This window comes from Vidua chalybeata, chromosome 5, assembly GCF_026979565.1.
Source record: "Vidua chalybeata isolate OUT-0048 chromosome 5, bVidCha1 merged haplotype, whole genome shotgun sequence".
In the NCBI taxonomy this organism is placed as follows: domain Eukaryota; kingdom Metazoa; phylum Chordata; class Aves; order Passeriformes; family Viduidae; genus Vidua; species Vidua chalybeata.
Genome location: NC_071534.1, coordinates 40,553,257 through 40,568,702, shown reverse-complemented (window position 1 = coordinate 40,568,702; position 15,446 = coordinate 40,553,257). Strand labels below are relative to the sequence as shown.

The window sequence follows — 15,446 nt, the reverse complement described above, 5'->3', positions numbered from 1 at the left end:
GAATTACTTTTATGGGAAAAAAAAAGCCTGTTTTAAATGCCAGTGTAGAATGTTGTATTCATTATGAAGCTTTTTCTCCTTAACAAAAACAAAAAACCAAACAAACAACAACAACAAAAAAAACAACAACAAAAAAAACCCCAAAAAAACCCCACAAAAACAAACAAGAAAAAAAAAAAACAAAAAACAAAAAAAAAAAAACCCAAAAAACCCAAAAAAAAACCCCCCAAAAAAAAAAATCCCACAAAAAATGGGGGAGAGAGAAAGGGAAAGGTTTATGGAAACTTGTTTTCTCCTGGCAAAAGTCTATTTTAAGAAACTACCCTTTATCACTAAAACAGCATTTGACAAATTCACCGCCAGCTGAATGTACCTAGGATACAAACAGTCTAGTCTCTCCCTGTTTTGTCAGTGGCAGTTTGCTCTTCCCCTTGCTGCCCTGTGCTTTGGAATGTCTCTCTGTGCCAGACTGGGTTGCTCCTGCATTAGGTGCTGAGGTGAAGCAGAGCAGGACAGTGTTACCAGTCTGAGACTGGTTCCTGTGGCAACGCCAGGAAAAGCTCTGGGGTTGACAGAACCTTACACCTTCTTGCTAACCACATGGAATCTTAAGTGGATGTTTTTGATTTGGAAAGTCACTTGAGTGTGTAAGGGAGAAGGTGCTTGGAATTTGAGCCTTGGCCAGGGTAATTGTGTAAATGAGCTGTGAGCTGTGTCAGCCTAGTGTCTGTCTTCACTTGGCTTTTCCATGTGGTCCACATGTAAACCCCAAATTTACAAGACTAGAGATTGCTTTTTGTTAATAGGTGCGATTAACAATTTTTGCATTGTATTTTTCAAAGTATTAAACATTGACTGCTTCCATATTTCTCTTTGAAAGCATTGAAAGAGAACAGCTCAGAGGTGGTTCAGCCTTTTCTGATGGGTTGTGGAACAAAAGAACCAAAGATCACTCAGCTGTGTCTAGCAGCCATACAGAGGCTCATGTCTCATGAAGTTGTTTCGGAGGTAAGATCAATCTTTATGCTAAACCAGAAATATTTCAGAGTGAAAAATATAGACCTCAAATGGAAGGTGAATGAGTTGTTTTAGGAGGCTCTTTGTATTTTAATGAACATAGTCCACAAAATATTTTACTCGTATCTATTTTTCAATAATTTAAAAGAAAAACCTTTTACACCACTAAAAAAAAAGGTGAAGAAATATAGCAACCTCTAGAAGGAAATTAATGAAAATTGAAAGCATCTCATTTAGTTCACCTTCTTAGTTCATACTGCAGGAACTGAACATGTAATGAACCTTGTGCATGCACAAAGTATACTCTGTGCAATAACATTATTGTGCTTTTGTTACATTTTATTTTTAAAATAAGTTAAAATTGATGCACATTTTCTTCAGCAGTAAATGCCATGATAGGAAGCTGATGAAAATAATGCTGTTAAAATACACCTTCAGTTGTGCTTGCATAATGTAAAATTACGCTGTTTTCTCTCTGAGTGAATTCTGAGGATAAAATATATTTTTACTGTGACTTCCATATTTCCAAGTAAAGAATTAAGTACATGTTTTAATTTGTACTGCATATTAAGACATTTCTGTTGTCAATTCTTTAAAAATACTTCAGGAAGCTTATGACAATGAAATTGGCTTTATATTCTCAATTTAGTCTTACAGTATAGACAAAAAGGCACATTCAGTTATGATATACCTTTGTGACAGTGATATTCTTATATATGTACACAACATACCAGCATATAAATATTGTATTAGGTGACAAAAAAGTGTTTCTTTGTAGGCTGCAGCTGGAAACATTATTAATATGCTTTGGCAATTGATGGAGAACAGTCTTGAAGAACTTAAATTGCTCCAGACAGTTCTTGTACTTTTAACAACCAATACAGTTGTGCATGATGAAGCACTGTCCAAGGTAAGAATTCGTTGGTGTTAGCTATAGAATTTGTAATACTCAAGAGGAAAGATGGGGAAAATTCACATATGAAGCATGTGAAAATAATGAACGAGGAAGGGACTTTCTTGATTCTGTTGTGTTGCTATTGTCTTTATGGCTAGACTCTGAATATGTTTTGTAATTCTTCCACAATAATGCATTTCTGACTTAATAGGAGCTTGAAATAAAAACACTGAGCTAATGCCTATCCTTCTCATCTGTTAAATTTGTTGCGTTTTTGAATTGGAATCAGAGCACATGGCACAGTGTACATTCTCACTAACAGAGAAAATGTTAAAAGAAGTTGCTTTCCACCCTGCCTTAAATCTCTTTTGAAAACAGTCCAGTTATTGCTCTTTCAGTAATAACTTGGGATCGTAGTTTTAAACATGAAACATTTTGGATATTACGTTTCAACTAAAACAATAAATAAGGACCCAGTCATTTTAATTTAAATTGTAAGCTTCTTCTCTTTGAAGAAGCAACATTGTTTACCATCTGTGAATTGTGAAACTCTGCATTGTAAGTTTCTCTTCTAGATTACATTGTAGAAAATTTGTTTCAGCCAGACATTTATTTTATGTTCATGTTTCAGTTGTTGTAAGATTTTAAACTAATGTGGCCGTGTAATCTGAGTAGAGTCCACAAATCACAGACCTGAAAAAGAAGCAAAAGAAAATTCTGAATCTTGTTTGGCTCACAGCATATAGCACTATGGCGGGGTGTGGTTGAGGTTCTTGAAAGTGCCAGAACAGAGTATATGGACAGAAGAACAAGAAACACAGGTTTCACTACATATACAGATATTAATTTTCAAAATCCATTATAAAACAGGTAAATATTAAACTATGAGTTAGAGGTAATAACAAAACCCAGTGGGAAAAAGTATTCAGGTCATTGCCAGTGCAATGACACTTTGAAATGCACGTCTTAGGAATAATAGCAGTCAAGACAACATGCTTGTGAAAGAATTGTGATTCAGTGTAGGAGGGGAATGACATTTTAGCTTTGGAGTTGACTGACCTTTCTGTGATTAACCTTACAATCCTAATGTTCTTTTGACATAATTGTCATACAAGTTGTTCTGTGTGATGATTACTGTGTATTATCTGTATGATGACTGCAATTTTATTGGCACATTGTAATGTGTTCAGTTAATACCTCTCTTTGATTGCCTTTGGGCAGGATTACTGAAGAGTTTTTTGGCTAGGAAATCCATAACACGTATTCTTGGTTCTTCAAATTTAATTTTTTTTTTGGACAACCTTTTGACAAACTGTAGCAGAAAGCATTCCCCAATCCATCAACCTTCTTGCCTCTTAGCTAAAAAACGAAATGTGTTGTTGTAACATGATGTTTTTTCTGGTATCTTTTCCTTTCAGGCAATTGTACTTTGCTTTCGATTGCACTTCACAAAAGATAATATCACAAATAACACTGCGGCAGCTACAGTGCGGCAGGTAGTGACTGTCGTGTTTGAGAGAGTGGTTGCTGAAGATGAACGATACAAAGGTGGGCATACTGCTTACTCAGTTTGCTTTTATTTACTTGCTTTTTTGACATGTATCAGATGTTTCTGTTTCAGATATTTTGATGGATGTTTCTCTTTCAGATAATGAAGTAGTAAAATGTCTATAGATGTTGTAAAAAAGCCACAGACATCATTAATTTTAACTGTCTTTTATACACTTATTTGTATTTAAAGGAGATGAAATCCTTCACCATTATGTCAGTCCAATTCAGTGCAGCAATATATAAAACCTAGATTTATTTTTCAAGCTGTGAGAACTGGTCTTCAGGTTAGTACTATAAAAGGATTTGAGATGAAAGTGTCATTTATGGTGCAGGTACCATAGATTACTGAGTGGGAAATATAGTAGGCAGTAGTAGTTTTGAAGAGAACATTGGAAAGCAGTGCTTGGTATTGATGATCTTTACTAGTCAATCTAATGTTTGTTTCTATAGACATGATAAGTTGGAGAATAATTGCCTGGCCATTCTCATAGAATATTCCTGTATGAACACTTAATGTGTACTTGATTTTTAACAGCTCCTTTGTTCACAAAACTTTGTTTTGTTTTTTTGCACAGGTGTCGTTGACCAGCCAGCTGCAGTTCAAGGGAATAGTAATAGAAGATCTGTCAGTACACTGAAGCCATGTGCTAAGGATGCATATATGCTTTTTCAGGTAGTTGGGGAGCATATATTTATGTGTTTGCAGTTAAGATCGGGTACTTCTACATCTCTTTAAGAAATTTCAATAATTTGCTGTTGGCATATTGGCAATGTCCTTAACCAGAGCCTTGGGCTTTCTTATGCTGTTTATTCTAATTGGTGATGATATGCTGTATCAGAGGGGAATGATGGGAAAATGATTCCAAGTGACCTTGGAAAATGTTTTACTATAAATCTTAAATAATAGCGAAGCATACGTGTCTGCATTAAATTCAAGATTCTTATTCCCCTGAGCCTCTGGTGGTTTTACCCTGGCTGGACTCTCAAGTGCCCACCCAGCTGCTCTACCACTTCCTGTCCCAGCTGGATAGGCAGAGAAAATAAGTGGAAAACAACTCATAGGTTGAGATAAGGTAGTTTAGTAAAGCAAAAGCAAAAGTTTGCATGTGTATGAGCAAAGTGCATCAGCAAGCAATGTTCAGCCACTTCCTGGGAAGCAGAGCTTCAGAATGCATGGCAGTTGTTCCCAAAGGCAAATATTGAAAATAAGGAATGCCTCCCTTCCTGTCCCACTTCTTAGGTTCTATAACTGAGGTATGGAATATCTCTCTAGTTAATTCGGGACGGCATTTTTTGTGTCCCCTCCCAGGATCTTGCTCAACCCCTTGGTGGCAGTGGGGGAAAATCTTGAGAGACAGCACTGAGGCTGTGCCAGTGCTATTCAGATGTAGCCAAAACAGTGGTGTGTTATCAGCACCTTTCTAGCTACCAATGGGAAGCTCAGCACTGTAAGGACTACTGTGGGGAAAATGAACTCCATCTCAGCCAGACCCAATACAGAGCAAAATTCTGCTACTGTAGTTCAGTCCTATTTCTTGTGGTTGGTATTGGACATTAAAGGCAAGTATGTAATGAAAAGGAGTAGTTGCATTCATCACACCAGTAAAAATGTTCTTGACTTAACAAAGTCAGTGGTCTTGGGATGTTTTTGATGATAGGAATGGACACACATGCAACAAGGATACCAGCACAGTTTGAAATGTCTTTTCTATGTTTTATAATTTATGTTAAAGTATCTAAAGAAAAATTACATTGAAATCAGAAAATTACTCACAGAAGAGGAGAGTGTGTAGATTTCATTATGAACTCGGGAAACTTTATTGGTATGGGACTGTACAGAGAATGTCAATGTTACTGTGTTTCTTTCTAAGGATCTTTGTCAATTAGTTAATGCTGATGCTCCCTACTGGCTTGTGGGTATGACAGAAATGACACGGACATTTGGACTTGAACTTCTTGAGTCAGTCCTCAATGACTTTCCACAAGTGTTTTTACAAGTAAGTAGTTCTTGGACGGAAAACAGGAAGACTTTTACTCATATAGGTAGTAAAAGCTACACTTCATTAAATCCTATTTAATTTAAGAATAATATTGTTTTCCTGAAGGACTTGTAGCTTTTACATATTGGGGGGGATTTTAACGGAAAATTTCCCTGTGCTTTTTGAATGTTTTTCAGTTCCCAAACACTTTATTTATGTTCATACATTTTGTAGAGATGCTTGTTTTACTCTGTTTCACTTTTGGTTTTGCTGTTTATATATCCTCTGGAGATGCATTTTCTTATCATGCCTGATTTATGGCAGCTCTGTAACTAAATTTGTGGAATTGTTATTTCTACAAAGACATTAACCTCACCCCACTTGTAAAGTAAGAATTGAGACTGTGAATTGCATCTATCTACTGCATATAAATGCACCATGATCCTGCAGTAATGTGTTTTACTAGCTGACAATAGGTAAATTAAAGAAACTTTTCTATTTATAAGTGATATATTAGCAGCCTGTTTCAACCTGCAAAATACAAGAAGGGTGCATGGCATGAACCTGACCATTGTAATTTCATGATTTTTGGTAGCTTTACAATGGTGTCCGCAGTTCTGCCTTCTCTTTGCCTGATTGTAATTTATACCAAGCTTTACATGATTTCAGACTGCTTGATCATAGCTACAAATGTAAATAAGATGCATAATCAGAGCTACTGGTAGCAATTAAGGAATATCTGCATATAACTTTTCCTGTTTTCTTTTTCAGCATCAGGAATTCAGTTTTCTTCTTAAAGAAAGGGTATGCCCTCTTGTTATAAAGCTCTTCTCCCCAAATATCAAATTCAGGCAAGGTTCCACCACCTCATCTTCCCCAGCACCAGTGGAAAAACCATACTTTCCCATCTGTATGCGTTTGCTGCGAGTAGTTTCTGTTTTGATTAAACAGTTTTACAGTCTGCTGGTAAGAATACACTCAAATTTTCTTCATGCAGTTCTGTTTTTCTATGTATATGCCAGTGCTGTGATCAGTAGTAGTATTGATTAATTCTTGGGAACTGTTGATGTCTACTGAGGGAAGAAAAGGCTAAATACTCTTTTCCTCTTAAGTTTGTTTGTGTTTACATGTATTCTAAATGTATGATTTTGTTTAACATGGACTTGTATGAATTTCATAGTAGATTAGCTGTTGTCTTTTCTCTATTCAACTTCCTTTCAGGCTCTGGGAACCTTTTAATCTTCTGTTGTTTGCCTCACTTTAGATAATGATGATTACTGTGCCTTGCTAATACTTTCTAAGAGGCTTTTGACTTGAGTTGCTAAAGCTTTTGATAGAATGTGGATAAAAACATGTTCAGCTGTTCTTATGTCCCGAGTTTTGGGTATTTGCTTAAAAAAATATTTTTCATTTGTCTACTGTAGCAAATGTATGACCTTTATTGCAATGTCTGTGAGGAATTTAACTCCTTCAGTACAATTGCATATATGATCTTAGCTTGTCAAAAATGTTATGTTTTTATATAATTCTGAATAAATAGTCATTCCAGGGATTTTTTAGATCTTTGCTGTGATAAGACTCCTGAGATGGAAGTTTTTTTCAGAAAATATTTTGTAGGAGGATTTTTCTTTTTATTAATTATTATAAACTATATATTTTAGGTAACGGAATGTGAAATCTTTCTGTCATTACTGGTTAAGTTTCTGGATGCAGACAAACCACAGTGGCTACGAGCTGTTGCAGTAGAATCTATTCACAGGCTTTGCGTGCAGCCTCAGCTATTAAGGTATTAAATATATTGGCTTTTGCTTTTACATAAAGTTTAAGATATATTTTTACTACTTTTCTTTAATGGAAAATGCTTCCTAAAACATTGCAAATGTATAGAAACTTAAATGCAATAAGCTCTTCATGATAATTTTGTGTAATGTATTAGGGCAATGCTTATTATCCAGGAAGGGCTGAATTATAGTTATTTGAGTATGTCTGTGTCATAGCAGTGTCAAAGGAACATTTACCTAAAATTAAATGTTATTGTTTACCTAAATATTTGCTGTTAAAATGTGCTTTTAGTCTGCAGTTTGGAATGTGTATGGGGGTGAGTTTTTGTTAAAATATTATTTTAGTCTCCAATTTGTCAAATACTTTCTGTTTTATAAAATACCTTCCAGGTCTTTTTGTCAGTCGTATGATATGAAGCAACATTCCACTAAAGTTTTCCGTGATATTGTGAATGCACTGGGGTCCTTTATCCAGTCTCTATTTCTTGTACCAAGCACAGGAAACACATCAGCAACTCCAAACCAAACTGGTAAATCTTTATTATAATTTTATTTTCCCATCATTTTCTTGTAATAATGAATTCTGTTTTGATTCAGCTCTGGTACAGCTCGGTACTTCTGTGTTTATTTTGGTGAAAAGCTAGCTTGAGATGATCTAGTGTTCTCACCTCTGGTAAAACAGGGAATTTTATCTACCTGTATTATGGGGAAGGCATAGACAGACAGCAGAGCAGTGCTCCTGCCTTGATTCTTGTTTTCTGCAGTGACCAGGTTCCCTGTTTCACAACTTTTCAGAGGGAGATTCCGAAGGACCTTTTTCTAATTTCTGACTATAAAAAATGTGTCTGATTTCTGTCTCCTTATGCGGGGATGTAATTTATGACAGTGTGCAATTTAAGTAGTAAGATAGTGTGTGTTTGTGGGAGGCAATCACTAACTCTTCTGGATGTTCAAGGCCAAAACTGGAGTGAGGGAGCCAAGAGGCAGAATGAAAGATGTGTATTTTACAAATGATCTCTGTCTTTTTTGTAAGCTGTAATCATACACATGTTGAAAAGAATTGATTCTTTTCTTGCAGACAGGGTTTTGTCATTTCACTAGGTATATTTGTATTTTAAGAAGAATAAATCCCGTTAATGCTTTTGCAGGTGTTTATATCCCAAGTTAAGGCGCTCTGCTTCTTCCCGTAGTTCTGGAAGCAGAGTCCTCAGCAACAAACAATATTAAAATAGTTTGTAAGGGTGTCTTCTTAAAAGAGATAAAAGCCAGATAATAAGTGCAATTATTGTCTATCATATCTATTATTAAATTTCTTAAGAAACATTGAGAAGTTTAGGTTTAGACTCACACCTTTCATTGTTTACGAATGAAATTGGAATCCCGTGCTGGAGTTAGCAGTGATAGCATGAGGAAATTTGTGTCAGTGTCTGTTGTTCAGTAGCTGTCTATACAGCTGCTGATAGAACATTTCTATCAGTATTATTTCTAGGTTAGCTTAATTATCATAAAGTAAAACAGAAAACCACTTTTCACCATGTAACATGCACATATGAGAGGCCATTCTGTAATATTAATTCTAAAAACCTAAATTTTGCCTCGAGTAAAACAGTGCTGCAGTAGGGTCATACCTCTAGTGCTGTTCCTATTTCGCTGGATAATTATTTCAGTTTGTTTTCTCTTTTCCTTTTTTCTTCTTTCTGTCTGAATGCTTCTCATGTCACTTTCTCATGCATTTCTTTTTCTACCTTTTTCCTCCTATGGCTATATTTGACATGCAAAGAGCAGATCAATGCAATGTAATTCTCAAACTGAGTGTTCTGATTATAAAAGTCCTCTCATAGCAGGCTGTCTTTTGCGATCATAAAATGGTTTGTGTTAGAAGAGACCTTCAAGGTGATCTAGTTCCAGCCCCCTGGCCATGGGCAGGGACACCTTCCAACAGATTAGGATGCTCGAAGCCTTATCCAGTCTGGCTTTGGACATTTACACTCCTTATAGACTTGATTTTTGAGCCTCTGTCTTGCAACAGGCTACCTGTTTCATAGAAGTTGGAAGCTGCATCTACTGAAGTTCTGTGTCACCTTTATTATACTGGGCAATGTTTACCATTCACTTTAATGAGTTAGATTAATACAAAAATAATTGCATATGTCTGACTGCACAGTGGGATCATAGAAAATTACACCAATGTAACTGTGTTAGTGGCAGTATTTGGTTAACCATGTGTTTAGCAGCATGATATTTTTTGTTTAGGTCTGTTAAGTGTTACTGTGTTAAAGTGCATACATAAGCTTTTGTGTATTCATATTGCCTAAGTTAGGAGTTTATTGCCTAAATTAGTAGCTTACTGCCCACATATTAAAAGCAAGCACACCAAAATGGCAGTTGCACTGTGAGTCACCATTCTGGGGACTCTGCTCTCTCTCCCCATTGTCTCTTCAGCAAGAATCTGAACTTGTGGGACCTGTTCTTAGTAAGCAGAGATGTCCTTCTCTATGACGGAAGTGTATATATACATACTTTCTTGTTCTTTTAGCTACTTTTTTTGACTTCCTCAGTTGGAACCAAAATTCGTCCCTTCCTAGCTGTTGGTTGGCATATTGTCACCTCTTCCCTGATGGGGTTTGTTTTATTCTACCATGGCACAGAACAGATTCAAATCTTGCCATTCTCTTTGATTTTCTTCCTGTAGTTTTTGCATTTCTGAAATCTTGGAAGTTTGTTATTGAAATAATTAAACTTTCTAGCTACTGAGTTCTTAATACAACTATGTAAATTATCCTTAACTTTCAAGTATCTGTCTGACTCTTCACTAAAACATACATTGTTTCATCAAGACTGTGTAAGTTTGATTCATTCACTGAATGTTATCAATGTTGCTGTACCGTTCATGGAAACATTACATTCTGACTGGACATTAGGCAGCTGGCATCAATGAAGTGCACAAAAGATTTTATTTTAGACAGCAGAGGGAGCTCAGAAATAGTTTTTATTGTTATTGTTGATTTTTGTTATTAAACTGGGTGTCTTCGGATTAATCCTGGTGTCGCAAAAATTAAATACAGAAAAAGTAAAAGGACGTTTGTTGATCACAAATATGAGATTGGTTCATTTTATCACTTTGTTTTTGTGAACAGGAAGCAATGCATCAGGGAATACTGGCTCAGCACAAACTAACCCAGGAATGCTTGGAATGGGTGGAGGTGCTACTGTATTACCTGCTTTTGAGTACAGAGGCACTTGGATTCCCATCCTGAATGTAACAGTACAAGGCAGTGCTAAAGCTACATAGTAAGTACCTCTATCTTTATGAAAATGTATGTAACAAGTATTTTTATTTTGAATTTGATAATGTCAGGATTTTTTTTTTTGCTAGTGAATATTGAGGTTTTTGTTTCACTGGTGTTGAAGTCTATTAGGAATTTTCTCTTTGTTGGTGCCATGAGGTGTTCTGGGAGGTGTTCTGGTCTTTTTTGCGTTTTTTTTGCATGCCCTGGATTCTGATTGGAAAGTCCCCTATGGTTTTAGCATCAGTTGGATTTTGTTTTCCTACCATATTACCTGTATTAACTCTTCATTTTTAGGCCTCCCTGTAGTACATAACAATTTTGGAATACCTGTTGCTGCATTTTTTAATGGCAAACACAAAGGGCATTAAGCAAACAGGACATCATTGGGAATGAAAAATACCTTTCTCACACCAGCTTTACTATATTTACAGTTTTTATTAAGCAGGATATTGTGGTAGATGCCAGTCTGGTTGTCATTTCAAACAATGTATTGACCTATATACAAAAGCTAGATTCCGAATGCTCCTTAGAATGGCAAATTATTTTGTCATGACTTTGTACAATGGAGATGGCGTTCTCAGTTTAAAGCTGCAAATACTATGTTATTTTTTAAACAGTGCATTTTTTTCATGTCAGTCATGACCATTGAGGGACAAGCACTTCCAAACATGAAGTTATTTGTACCACCATAAAATTTTGGTATACTAAAATTCAGTGAAATCTGCAAATAGCCTGTATCTCAGTATTTTTAGGGTAGGAACTCCTTTATCTGCCTTTGACATGAAGAAGAAAAAAAATCATCCTCAGATTTCAATAGATAATGTGTATGAGTTGACTTTTTATTCTAGCAGTGGACATAAATGTTGTTTTAGTTTACCTGCTTGTTCTCAGGGAATACAAATTTTTAATTTGGTCAGCTACTACAACTTCCACTTTTCTTCCTTTTCTTTTTTCTTGCTATCTGTTCGTAACTGGATCCAGAACCTTGCAGCCACCATCATAGTCTCCTGTTTTGCTCTAAACTCGCTTGTGTTTTACCTTTGGGATACTTCAAGTGACTCTTTGATTTTCTCTGCATAATATTTGCATTTTTTCTTTTGTATAAGATTACAGAGTTGTCACAAGCATTTCACAGCAGGATTTTTTGTCCTATCTTGTGCTTTTGTCAGTAGTCCCTCTGTATAAGGAGATGACCTGCTGTAATGTGTCACATCCTAGCACCAATTCACTTCTGCTGCCATTAGATTTTCAAACAATGGCCACATCTCATACTTCTGCACAAGTTTCTCCACAGACCTCTATGCCTTGTCTTCCCCTTTACTTCAGGAACTAAATGTTAAGAGGAATAGACAAACTATTCAAGACTTTACACGACCATTGCTGTGTAACAGTAACAACTTATATAATTTATTCAGTAGTTAGCATTTTCTATCTTCAAAAGTAAAAGTATGTGACCTCTATCTCACGAATATATTGTAACTATAAAACTCATTAATAATTTTGATTAGACCTGTATATATAGTCACACTTACTTATTATATAGAGGATGAAATGCTGACCATTTGATTTAGTTCCTGCTCCCCCAGATATGAGACAACTATCTCTAGGAAATAACTGAAGTGTGGCATGTTTGGGAGAAGGAAAAATCTTTGTGCAGACAAGAGTGGTGACACTAGGGTATAAAAGTATATTTGGTATATTTTAGCTGGACTATGTAGCTTTTTAAAAAGTAGTTTGTAAGTTTGTAGAGTAAAAAATGATGAAATAATGATTGTTGGGGTAGCAGGTAGTTTCTGTAACAGACTTTCTCTACTTGTAGAGATTCTACTATGTCAGCTACAATTTCTGTTGGATTTGTAACTCAGCAGTTCTTTATGTGCTTTTAAAGTAAAAGATGGAGAAAAGTGACAATGAGACTGCTGTTCCAGTATAGTGATGTTTTAATTGCATGTTTTTCAGCAGTGAATCATGTAGACATATCCTCTTTGTACAAATAACTTCCATTGTCTACCTGTGCATGTAGGTGATGAGTACTTGGCCATGTAATATCTAGTTATCGACAGGCTTTTCTAGTCACGTGGACTCAAAGATAATAGAATGTCTGGCTTGTCCTCAAATTGGTATAACTATGTTTACACTGTCATGACTTCCTGATGTATTTCCTGTGTTGTTCCTAGATACTTGTATTCTTCTGAATAAGTTCTGTTGCAGTGGCTTTAAGTAAAATAATACTACAAGTAGAATTATTCATGATGCTAGCTTATATGTGTTAGTGTATTTTTAGAAATATTTTTTGCAGATCTGTATTCAGGGTTTGTACCCTTTTGGTTGCTGTCTTATTTAGTCATTCATTTACTTTTTTACTTAATGACTTAAAGGTTTTTTTCTTGAGTTGCAATAAATCTTGAAGGATTGTATTTGGGGCCTGTTTGTACTTAGCATTCATTTGGAATCTTGTTTTTTATTATTGTTTTTAAAAACAGTGGTATTGCTACACACTTGTCATGTTTTCAATTTTTTAGTTTGGAGATGCTAGACAAAGTTGAGCCACCTACAATTCCTGAGGGCTATGCAATGTCAGTGGCATTTCACTGTTTGCTGGATCTTGTCCGTGGTATCACTACCATGATCGAAGGAGAGTTGGGAGAGGCAGAAACTGTCATTCAAACCACAACAGAGGCAACTTCATTACCAGCACAGTCTTCAGAGCAAGATTTGCCGTCTGTTTCTGACCAATCAGAGAAAGAACTAGGTATTTGAAAATGTAAAAACTATATGAAATACAAGAGTTTTATGGAAAGCAGATTTTAAAATTTCATGTTTTTTGCTTAAATTTATTGTTTCTTATTTATATATAAAAACTTTCAATGAAGTGTGATTTTTTGTTGGGTTTTTTAATGGAACAGCAATTCTATTTAAAAAAATACTTGACTTAGTGTTAAGCTACAAGTAGAACACTGAGATCTAAGGTCACAATAAACAACCTGACTGGCAGAAATGGAATTTTGACCATGTTAAAAGAAAAATATATTTGTAGGAACAAGATAATAGGCATGTTTTAATGGAGAAATTTTTAGTAAGATTGCAATATATAGACAAGAACTTCTTTAAAGGCAGAACTGCTGGGAAGATTGTCACTGTGGAACATATAATGCATCTGTATGGGGAGGGTCCTGTATGTACAGAAAGTTTTGTGTTTGAGCAGTGAATTTGGCTCGTGCCCCAGGAAGCCGAGGCAGTGCAGCTGAAGTTGGAGCCAAGGCACCGGGGCTGCCAAAAGGACGGGGGGAAGCAGAGGGCTTCCTCCCGGGCGCTGCCTCGGGAGCGGGGCGCTCTCCGCGGTGCTGTGGGGCACCAGCTCTGCCCTGCCCGGGGGCTTGCAGTGGCCCGGGGGAGAGAGGTAGGTGTGCAAATGGGCTGGGCAGCTACCCCTTTGCTAGACCAGTATCTTCTTCCCTATTAAACAAAAGAAACAAAAAAGTTATGGAGAATTATAGATACCACGGCAGAGTATTTTTACTTCACTGCAAAATTCCAGTGAGTTTCTTGTTCCATATTTTTGCACTTCTGAATGTTTATTTTTATAGACAAATATCAAAAGTGGTTATATATACCATGGTAAGTTGGATTTTGGTGATGGTTTTTTGATGCTATTTAGAAAAAGAATTGCCTGGCAATTTTTTTTACCTCGGAAATGTTACTTTAAATACAAGCTGTTTAAATAATACCAGTGTGTGTTTCTGGATGCAAAAATATCCGACTGTGTAAACATACATACAAAAAGACACTTCAAAAGATACCATAACAAGCATTTTGTTTGTGATACAATTGAAAGTTATTAAGGGAACCACTGTGTTTCTGCTATAAAAAAGTTTGTCTTCCTTTTAAGTTAGCAGAGCTGTCTGGGAAGAAATGGTGAATGCTTGTTGGTGTGGTCTTCTGGCTGCTCTATCCCTTCTACTTGATGCAAGGTATCTGGTCTTTCATTTATCTTGATTTTTCTAAGTTGATATTCCAAGCTATATTTTGAACTGACTTTTGATAATAGTCAAATGGACAATTGTGAACAGAAGTGCTGCTCATGGCATCTGAGCAGTCAAGTTTGTGGCTTAGACTGAATGAGTAAATGACACAAAAGTCTCCAGAAGTACAACATCAACCTTTAATGTATTTCAATACAGAACAACTAACTGCATTTTCAAAGGGTTGCATTTAAACTATTTAAATTATCTTTATTTCTTTTTACTTTGCTTGCATGTTTCAACATATTGAAGTGATGCCAGGTCCTGATTACTGCAAGTAAGAGAGTAATGTCTTGGTACTTGTTAGTACAATCTAATCTTTAAAGTGGAAAAGCTTTGTAGTAGGAAATGACTGTGGTAAATTAATTGACTCATTCAAAGAGCCTTTTGTAATCAAACACCATTTTCTAATAATAATTTAAAATATCTTTGCATAGTCTCATTTACCACGTCACTGAGAAGTAAAGTCAAATTTTGTAGGAAGTTGTTCTGAAAAATTTTGTTGATTGGTTATGCTTGTTCTTCAATATTTATAGTGTTAATGAGTTTATATGTTCTTATGGCTTTCAGTTTTGGTTAGCTGCCTGTTTCTCTGCTCTTTATTAATTCTTGCTGAACACTGTGTACTCTTTCAGCACTGATGAAGCTGCCACTGAAAATATTCTAAAAGCAGAATTGACCATGGCTGCACTTTGTGGAAGACTGGGTCTTGTAACATCAAGAGATGCCTTTATTACTGCCATTTGCAAAGGATCCTTGCCTCCTCACTACGCCCTTACTGTATTAAACAGTACAACTGCAGCTCTGTCCAGCAAATGTAAATATATACATTTTTCTTAATTGTGGTTCTTCATATTGTCCTCTAAATCCAATTTTTTTTCAGGATGTGATTCCAAAGACATGCAACTGTA

At 35.9% G+C, this 15,446-nt stretch overlaps 1 protein-coding gene across 10 annotated transcripts in view; it reads left to right on the top strand.

The window, feature by feature from the left end:
• MON2 (MON2 homolog, regulator of endosome-to-Golgi trafficking) overlaps positions 1 to 15,446 on the top strand; it is a 105,614-nt gene that overhangs the window by 16,389 nt on the left and 73,779 nt on the right. For all 10 annotated transcript variants that reach the window (XM_053942728.1, XM_053942730.1, XM_053942729.1 and 7 more), the window contains exons 3-14: positions 881 to 1,008; positions 1,796 to 1,927; positions 3,331 to 3,460; positions 4,039 to 4,136; positions 5,335 to 5,460; positions 6,214 to 6,408; positions 7,104 to 7,228; positions 7,614 to 7,753; positions 10,361 to 10,514; positions 13,036 to 13,265; positions 14,403 to 14,484; positions 15,171 to 15,352. In XM_053942728.1, the coding sequence (XP_053798703.1) occupies positions 881 to 1,008; positions 1,796 to 1,927; positions 3,331 to 3,460; positions 4,039 to 4,136; positions 5,335 to 5,460; positions 6,214 to 6,408; positions 7,104 to 7,228; positions 7,614 to 7,753; positions 10,361 to 10,514; positions 13,036 to 13,265; positions 14,403 to 14,484; positions 15,171 to 15,352 (1,722 nt within the window). The remainder of the gene's footprint in view (positions 1 to 880; positions 1,009 to 1,795; positions 1,928 to 3,330; positions 3,461 to 4,038; positions 4,137 to 5,334; positions 5,461 to 6,213; positions 6,409 to 7,103; positions 7,229 to 7,613; positions 7,754 to 10,360; positions 10,515 to 13,035; positions 13,266 to 14,402; positions 14,485 to 15,170; positions 15,353 to 15,446) is intronic.